At 55.2% G+C, this 9233-nt stretch overlaps 1 protein-coding gene across 1 annotated transcript; it reads left to right on the top strand.

The window, feature by feature from the left end:
• Positions 1–261: 261 nt before the first annotated feature.
• TRIM56 (tripartite motif containing 56) lies at positions 262–9190 on the top strand. The gene is made up of 4 exons (XM_065924901.1): positions 262–280; positions 393–473; positions 1367–1488; positions 1600–9190. Exon 4 carries the CDS (start codon positions 1601–1603, stop codon positions 3863–3865), a length of 2265 nt encoding a protein of 754 aa, XP_065780973.1. The 5' UTR covers positions 262–280; positions 393–473; positions 1367–1488; position 1600; the 3' UTR covers positions 3866–9190.
• The last annotated feature ends 43 nt before the right edge of the window (positions 9191–9233 follow it).

The raw sequence follows: 9233 nt of genomic DNA, 5'->3' as shown, positions 1-9233 counted from the left end.
GGCAGCCCTGGAAGCCTGGCCTGAGGCCGGGTCTCTGGTTACCCTGCGTCTCCGAGAATCACCTAAGATCTCTCATTTCTTCCCTCGGAGGATATCCTCAGGCAGCTGCCGTGCCCTTGCGACAGACACACTTAGCAGGCTGAGCAAATCCCCAGGCTCAAACGGACAGGCCGACCTCGGAGACTCCAGCCGCGAAAGCTGACCCGGCCCCCACGAAGCCCGGGAGCCTGCGGGCGGGGACTGCGCCCCGCCGGTGGGGGAAGGCCCCCCCGAGGAAGAGGTCCAGGCTGGGGAGGGAAGAGGGCGGGGCCTGCGGCCGTTCCAGTCCGTGTCCCGGGCCTGGGACGGAAGTTGCAGAAGTACAATTAGTTTCAGTTTTGTTTCTCTTTCAGGAGCCCGGCAACAGCCGCATCAGGGCCTCCGAGGGGCGGGGCGGGGGGTCCCCCAGCTCTGGGTCCTGGAGCCCAAGCTAGGTAAGGAGGGGGCTTGGGGGGCGGCTGGAGGGAGGGGTGGACTGAAGGGGGTGGGGGAAGGGAGCCGGCCGGAGGAAGAGGAAGGGAGGGGAGGGGGACGCAGACCCAGAGGGCGGGAGCCGAGGGGAGGCTCCTCTCTTCGGGGCCAGAGAGCTGAGATCTCCTTGGGAAGACCCCCCCCCTTCCCACTCTCTCAGCGCTGTCCACCCCCCTCCCCCGGCCCCTACTTTCTGGAAGTTTGGGGAAAACGCCCCAAGTTTCTTTATCAAGTATTTCACAGGCCACTGTGCCGGATGCTGGGGGCATTCACAGACGGAGAGCCTCACGTGACTCCGACCCTCCAGAGGCTCCTCGGAAAGGAGGAGGCCTCCAGCAGCAAGAAGGGCGGAGAGAAAAGGGCTGGGGGAGAGAAAAGGGCTGGGGGAGCCGGGGCTCGGACCCAGAGTCCCAGAAGCTGGAAGGAAAGAGCCTGGCAGCCCCTTCCCCTCGGCCTCCCCTCTGACTTCTTCAGAGCCCATTTCGGGGCAGTCGGGGCAGAAAGTGGGGGGCCCCCAGTTCCTGTGATGCTGCTGCTGCGGGGAGGTGGGAGGGAGGGGGTGGTTCCAGGAGGCTGGTGTACCCGACCCTGGGACTTGGGGCCCCAGCAATTGAAGCCTGTTGTTCCGCCCCACCTGCCTGGAATCAAGGGGACTCTGCCCCCCTGGACCCTCAGCTGTGTCCTCCCTGCCCCCCCACCGCAGCCCGGCAGCTCACACCCAGCAGGGTGTCCAGGCTCTGTTCACACCAGACTCTCACCCCATGTGCCACAAGGCCTGTCAACAGCGGGGCGGCAGAGAGGGGCACCTATCATTATCCCATGGGCTCTCTAAAGCCCGGCCTTTTGGTCTCTTCAGATCTCACAGGGCCTGACACGCGCCAAGACAGCCTTTACTTTTTCGCATTTCTGAATGTCTGTACGGAGGAGGGAGGCAGTTCTTTAGCTCCAGAGACAGCAAGAAAATTCTCGGCCATTCAGGTGAGACCCCAGACCTGGTGGGGCTCTTGAGTATGGGGGAGAGGTGGGAGGGCAGAGGGCGGCCACTTCAGGAGTGCCCTCTGACCTCTGACCTCGACCTCTTGCTTGCAGAATGGTTTCCCAGGGCTCCTCACCCTCCCTCCTGGAGGCCCTGAGCAGCGACTTCCTGGCCTGTAAAATCTGCCTGGAGCAACTGCAGGTGCCCAAAACGCTGCCCTGCCTGCACACCTACTGCCAGGACTGCCTGGCACAGCTGGCCGAGGGCGGCCGCCTCCGATGCCCCGAGTGCCGCGAGTCTGTGCCCGTGCCGCCCGCGGGCGTGGCCGCCTTCAAGACCAACTTCTTTGTCAACGGACTCCTGGATTTGGTGAAGGCCCGGGCCGGCGGCGACCTGCGGGCGGGGAAGCCGGCCTGTGCCCTGTGCCCCCTGATGGGGGGCGCCAGCACCGGGGGGCCAGCCACTGCCCGCTGCCTGGACTGCGCTGACGACCTGTGCCAGGCCTGTGCCGACGGGCACCGGTGCACCCGGCAGACCCACAGCCACCGGGTGGTGGACCTGGTGGGCTACAGGGCGGGGTGGTATGACGAGGAGGCCCGGGAGCGCCAGGCGGCCCAGTGTCCCCAGCACCCTGGGGAGGCCCTGCGCTTCCTGTGCCAGCCCTGCTCCCAGCTGCTATGCCGAGAGTGTCGCCTGGACCCTCACCTGGACCACCCCTGCCTGCCCCTGGCTGAGGCTGTGCGCGCCCGGAGGCCAGGCCTCGAGGAGCTGCTGGCCGGCGTGGACAACAACCTGGCCGAGCTGGAGGCCACCCGGCTGGCCGAAAAGGAAGCCTTGGCCCGACTGCGGGAGCAGGCGGCCAAGGTAGTCATGCAGGTGGAGGAGGCGGCTGAGGGGGTCCTCAGGGCCCTCCTGGCCCAGAAGCAGGAGGTGCTCGGGCAGCTGCGGGCCCACGTGGAGGCTGCCGAGGAGGCTGCTCGGGAGCGGCTAGGGGAACTGGAGGGCCGGGAGCAGGTGGCCAGGGAGGCGGCTGCCTTTGCCCGTCGGGTGCTCAGCCTGGGGCGCGAGGCTGAGATCCTCTCGCTGGAGGGGGCGATCGCCCAGCGGCTCCGACAGCTGCAAGACTGTCCCTGGGTGCCTGGGCCCGCTCCCTGCCAGCTGCCCCAGCTGGAACTGCATCCTGGGCTCCTGGACAAGAACTGCCACCTGCTGAGGCTCTCCTTTGAGGAGCAGCAGCTGCAGGACAGCAGGAAGGATGGAGCCCGAAGCCCGGGAGGTGACACAACCCAGCCCCAGAGCAGGGATGGAGTTCAGACCCCAAATCAGGACAGAGCGCAGACACCCCAAGAAGATGAAGCCCAGCCCCTCAAGGCGGAGAGAGCTGAGACGCCCCAGGAAGATGGAGCCAATACCCCAAAAGAGGGCAGAGCCCAGACACCCCAAGAAGATGGAGGAACCCAGGCTGCGAGGGGCGGCAGATCCAACAAGAAGAGGAAGTTCAAAGGCAGACTCAAGTCCGTCTCCCGGGAGCCCAGTCCCGCCCCCGGGCCAAACCTGGAGGGCTCCGGCCTCCTGCCCAGGCCCATCTTTTTCTGCAGCTTCCCCACGCGGATGCCGGGGGACAAGCGCGCCCCCCGGATCACTGGGCTCTGTCCCTTTGGCTCCCGGGAGATCCTGGTGGCGGATGAGCAGAACAGGGCCCTGAAGCGCTTCTCTCTCAATGGCGACTACAGGGGCGCGGTGCCCGTGCCCGAGGGCTGCTCCCCCTGCAGCGTGGCGGCCCTGCAGAATGCCGTGGCCTTCTCAGCGGCCGCGCGGCTCTATCTCATCAACCACAACGGTGAGGTGCAGTGGCGCCGGGCGCTGAGCCTCTGCCAGGCCAGCCACGCCGTGGCCGCCATGCCGAGTGGGGACCGGGTGGCGGTCAGCGTGTCTGGCCACGTGGAGGTGTACAACATGGAAGGCAGCTTGGCCACGCGGTTCATCCCCGGGGGCAAGGCCAACCGGGGCCTGCGGGCGTTGGTGTTCCTGACCACCAGCCCCCAGGGCCATTTTGTAGGGTCTGATTGGCAGCAGAATAGCTTGGTGGTCTGTGATGGGCTCGGTCAGGTGGTTGGGGAGTACCGGGGACCCGGCCTGCACGGCTGCCAGCCGGGTTCTGTATCCGTGGATAAGAAAGGCTACATCTTTCTGACCCTCCGCGAGGTCAACAAGGTCGTGATCCTCGATCCGAAGGGCTCGCTGCTTGGCGACTTCCTGACGGCCTATCACGGCCTGGAAAAGCCCCGGGTGACCACCATGGTGGACGGCAGGTACCTGGTTGTGTCCCTCAGTAACGGGACCATCCACGTCTTTCGGGTCCGCCCTCTTGACAGTTAAAGGGCTGGGACCGGGGAGGGACTGGGTGGTGGGGGGAAGGAAATGAGGGGGGGAGAAGGCAGGCAGGGCCGCCCAGGACATGTGGCGGCCAAGGGCATTTTCTCAGAGGGCAGTGGCTGACAGCTTTTCACAATGTGAAGTGCCGAACCTGTCTGCAGATACAGGGATGGGGACCAAGCAGGGTTGGCATGACCATAATTCTCAGACGCAGAAGAGGAGGGGTTGGAGAGGTACTGGGCATTAACGCCTCTTGCTTTTGAATTGAGGGGAGTGACTGCCACTGCCGCTAGTATAGAGTCTAGGTTTCCAAGATATGTAAACTAGTTCTGATTTGCGTTCTTCTTCAAAACCATTCCTGATGGGGTGGCCCGGGGAGAGGCTTGGGGAGGTGGGTAGAGATTGTCCTTGGAGCCGAGAAGGGCTCAGGGTATGTCGGTTATGTACTTTGCCGAAGAGAGCTGAGAACCCACCCGTTCTTCAACTGGAAGGGGACAGGCTAGGTTAGCAGGGGCCTGAGATTTTGAACCCGGCAGTCAATGACATCTTTCACCGCAGAGATGGAAGGGCTGAGGTCATTCATTGCCTTCAGCCACAGCCGGGAAATTCCCCCAGTGAAGAACGAGGTGGGCTTCATGGGGGACCAAGTACAGACACTACCCCAGGGCAAAGGATGTTTACCTTAAAGCCCGTGAAGAGGATGTGCTGTTAGAAAACAGAACCTGGTAGGACTGGAGTTTAAAACCCAGGGTTCCTAGTGTGAGAGAAGGGGACACCCTGGGGCTTACCCCAGTCCTCACCTCCAAGCCATCCTGGGGTCACACCTCTGTAGAATATAAAGTCTCTTCTGTTTTGATGTCTTAATACTTCCTGGAGTTTATTTTTAGCCCCTTCTTAGTTTCCCAGCACAATTCCTTTTGAGAAATTCTGGCTGAACTAAAGTGTTAAAGGCATTTGTTTGTATTGCTATTATGGGTGGGGAACACACCTAATCCTAGAGGCCAGGTGTGGAACTCAGGGGCCAAACCAGTTGGAAGACCTGAGAAGTCAGGAGTGGCGCTGAGATGGGTGGAGGAGTGGAAATCGCATGGAGGGATCGTGTCAGAAGTGAGCCGTGACCACAGGCCCTTTGCATGGGCCGTGGCAGTGGTGGAATGGAGGTGGCCATGGTTAGCCAGGGGCTGTTGAGAGATGACCAAAGGGAATCTTAATGTAAGGGTCATGGGCCGTGAGTGGTCATGGGAACCAGAGAGATTTTGGACAAGTCCAGATGGAAAGTACAGGACATTAGGTGGACGGAAAAGAAAATCTTTTTCTAGGGAGAGCATTGATTTGTTTCATGAAATGAAGGGGTAAATAATCAATGTCAAGTGTATGGATTCAATTATAAAATTTTGAGATGTATGCACAGCAAATAATAATGAAGATTAAAGGAAAAATCGATGAGGGGAGGAAATTACAGAGCGTTGATCTGAGAGCTGAATCTCTAGGGTATACAGTGACTTAAAGAGATCTACTTGGTCAAAGGACCAAATAAGTTGGGTCCCCGGAAGGGAATCCACACAGGCCAGGACACATAAAATGAAAAATAAAATCAACCATTTGCATTCACCAAAAAAATATTTTGAAGCTATATCATGGGGAAATAGGCTCCTGGCATGGTAAATGCTTCTTCCTGGAGATTGGTTTGGCAGGACTTGACAGGAGTCAAAGAAATGATTGTAAGATGAAGTTACTTCACATTGGGGAATACATTCTGGGAAAAGAATTGAAAAAGGAAAATAATTTGTAGATAGGTATTTGTGACCACGCTGTATATAATAGTCATTGACAGGAAACAGCTCAGTTCTGGAAGGAATAGCCAAGTTGATTGTGGTCTAGCAGGACAATGAGTTACTGCCTTCATGTATGACAACTATGAGAACTATTTAGATGAGTATGATGTTCTGTGATGCAATCATAAGCAGAAAAAAAAATCTTTTGGATTTCTGATCACATCATTAGAGCAACAAGGTAAAAGCATGTCTGAATAGTTTACTGAGTGTAAACAGGTTCAGAATGTGTAAATAGTGACAGGGGAGGTTGGGTTCTTTTTGAGTTATTTCATGCTGTTATTCATATATGCACATTTTTACTTCAGTTACTATTGTCCATTAAATAACGTATATGCTTAACTACTTGCTGCAGAAAAATACACCTGTATAAATGATATTCAAGAATAACTCCTGGATTTGCAAATGAATGTCAGAATAAAGGAGACTTTTCTGGCAGGGGTTAGGGATAGGGCAGGAGCGAAGGGGAGAATCCCAGTGGGTCTGGACCCAGCAGGGAGGAAAGGCCAGCAGATCAGGAGCCTGTTTGGTGACTGACCATGGAATCTTCCCTGGGAAGGTTTGCAGTGGTCAGGTGGTCCCCCTGGATGATCTGTCATTGTGGAGTGTCCAGAGGCAAGGGACGGTCTTTTTTTTTTTTTTTTATTGAGTTCACCAACTCATTCAGACCAACTGGAAACCGAGTTGTGGTTCTGCGGAACCAGGTGGTATAGGATGAGTTGCACTAGCGGGGAGACTGTGTCTGCCTTCTGTACATCCCTCTCTACAGAGTCAGCATAGTGACAGCTCCTAATAGGTGCTCAGTAAACATCTGTGGAGTGAATTCACGTCTAGTAAACAGTGGGACCCACTAAGGTGTCCAAAACCTTGGCTTGTGGGAAATCTCCAGTAGGGGGCACTGTGGACTCAGCCTATCCTAAGCCTCCAGGAGCGTGACTCAGCTCTGAGTCACAAAAGAGATGAAATCGGGGTGTCCTGTTTATTATGTCCTGGGGCGTTCTGGCCTCTAAGGGATAAATACCTTCAGGTTAGAACAGCAGTTTTGCAGAGCTGCATGGGAACCGCGTGCAGAGAGCTGGGCTGGTGGAATGGCTCCAGCCAGGAGGTGGGAATAGAGAACTTCAGAGGGGAAATACCACCTGGATACAGGAAGAGAATCCCACAGAGGTTCTAAAGATGAAGCAGTTGTGGGGGACACCATGAGGGTCCTGGGAAGCCAGGCTTGGGACAATTGACAGAAGTACTGCGTTTTCCCGGTGAGGGGCTCGATCGAGGTGGGAAGGCACACAGCAGTGGGGAAATGTGAAATGGATGGGAAGTATAGCATTGAGCATCATTTTGGAAGGAAAATCCCCAACCTCCCAACTGTGACCTGGGAATCCTAACAAATCCTGGTGCCGAAAGCACCACCCAGCACGGGGAGAAAGAGTTCTTTGTTTCAACTACAGATGTTAAGAAACCAGGAACATCATGAAAGATATGACATACCCCCATCCCACCCCCACACTGGACTGTGACCGTTAGCTTGATCCATCATTCCTTTTCCTGTTTGGGACTTCCCAGATTGTGTACAAAAGGAGGATGCCATTTAGGTAGAGAAAAAGGGAGAAGAGAACCTCGTTTGTATTTTTGTGCCTACAAAAGGAAAATGAGTGAGGCAGCGGAGATCTGGGTTGAGTGCTGGCTTCTCTTGTGGCTCAGCTGGTAAAGAATTCACCTGCAATGTGGAAGACCTGGGTTCAATCCCTGGGTTGGGAAGATCCCTTGGAGAAGGGAAAGGCTACCCACTCCAGGATTCTGGCCTGGAGAATTCCATGGCCTGTATAGTCCATGGGGTCGCAAAGAGATACGACTGAGCAACTTTCACTTTCAACTTCTTCCAACTAAACAACTGTGTGATATTGGTCGAGCTCCCTAACCTCTCTGGACCTGTTTCTACATCAGTAAAATACCCATCATAATAGCCACCATGCCCACCTCACAGGGTTGTTGTGAGGACTGGCTGAGCGGCATGGAGAATTTTGTACACCCCTAAAGCTCAAACTGGAGGTCTTGGTTAGAAAAAACTTTAACCGACTTGTATTCATAGTACTGAGTTAATGCTTTTCTGTCAGGGTAAGCCGGAAAGGGGATGTGGTATGCATGTAATGTGAGGGAAAGGCTCGAGAATGTCTGGGTAGAGCTGTTACCTGCTTCTCTGTTGGAGGAGACTCTTCAGTTCTGCTTTCCAGCGTTTATTTGAAGAAGCCATTTGCTAAGACTCAACAGTGACCATAGGTGCAGAAGGGACCAATGGCCAGCTTGCTGAGGCTCAGTTCTGCTCCTAAAAGCCAGCTGAGAATCCGGCTATACTAACCTGTATACTAACCTGTAGAAGAAATGGCAAGAGTAGCCCAGTTTTGTTTTGTTTTTTTTGTAAGTTAGAGAAGATAATTTGGGAGGGAGTCGCTCTCCTTTTGCCATAGTCTTATTATTACTGTACCTATAAAGCCATTCATAGAATATTCTACAGAGATAATATTCCAGTGGGGCCGATGTCCAAGAGAGAAGTCAGAAATCTTCCAAGGAAGTTGATGAGGTTGGAGACCAGAGCTGGGCAGGATGTGATAAGTGTGTGCCAATATCAAGGTATTATGATCATCTCTCCCGAGCTTCCTTGGTGGCTCAGCGGTGAAGAGTTCGCTTCCTGGGTCAGGAAGATTCCCCTGGAGAAGGCAACAGCAACCTACTCCAGTATTCTTGGCCCAGAGAATCCCATGGACAGAGGAGCCTGGTGGGCTACAGTCCATGAGGCCTCAAGAGTCAAGATACAGCTTAGTGACTAAACCACCACCTAGACGGGTTAGCTGAGAACTAGAGCCACCTGGAAGTTAAGTGGGAGGTTGGACGGGGGTGCAGAGTTCTGTCTGGGGGAGACAGTAGCCTTGGACTGACGGGGGCAGGGAGCTGCCAGAGACACTGCTCAAGAAGTTGTTCCGAACAGGAGAAAGAGCAAGTTCAGATGTAGGCTTAGAAAAACAGGCAACTTGACCCAAGGCAGCAGATCAAGCCAGCCCAACTGGTTCATGAATATAGTTTAATGAAATGAATCCCGATGGGAACAGAAGTAGATTAAGGGACCGCACAGTGACTGGAAGAGTGGAGAGGGCTCAGCAGGGTCTGGCTGACCTCACCCGAAGCCTCGGTAAGGAACCTGGGGCCAGGCAGAGAAGGGCCGTAAAGGCAACTGGGAAGTAGTTTGGGGAGGTTTTGGAAGGCAATCTGACTTCTCTTCGGAGGGTGTTTTGAGCTGGTTGGGTTAGCAGCCGAGAGAAACGGGATTGAAAATGGAATTGGGGCCTCCATACCCTTGGTGTCGGCCCAGCAAATATTTCTTAGTTGCCTCTGGCCTGAAGAAGCTATGTTGTAAACGCTTTCATTCCTTTGATTGTGTACTTTATACCTTTTTCCCACCCCACCCCCCTTTTCTTAATAAATGCTTTTGAAAAATGTGAAACTTTTCTCAGATTGTTCATGCGTGTGGGGAACGATCAACACCC

This window comes from Muntiacus reevesi, chromosome 2 (genome assembly GCF_963930625.1).
Source record: "Muntiacus reevesi chromosome 2, mMunRee1.1, whole genome shotgun sequence".
Lineage (NCBI taxonomy): Eukaryota > Metazoa > Chordata > Mammalia > Artiodactyla > Cervidae > Muntiacus > Muntiacus reevesi.
The sequence above is the reverse complement of the archived record's forward strand: the minus strand, read 5'-3'. Positions and strand labels throughout refer to the sequence as shown.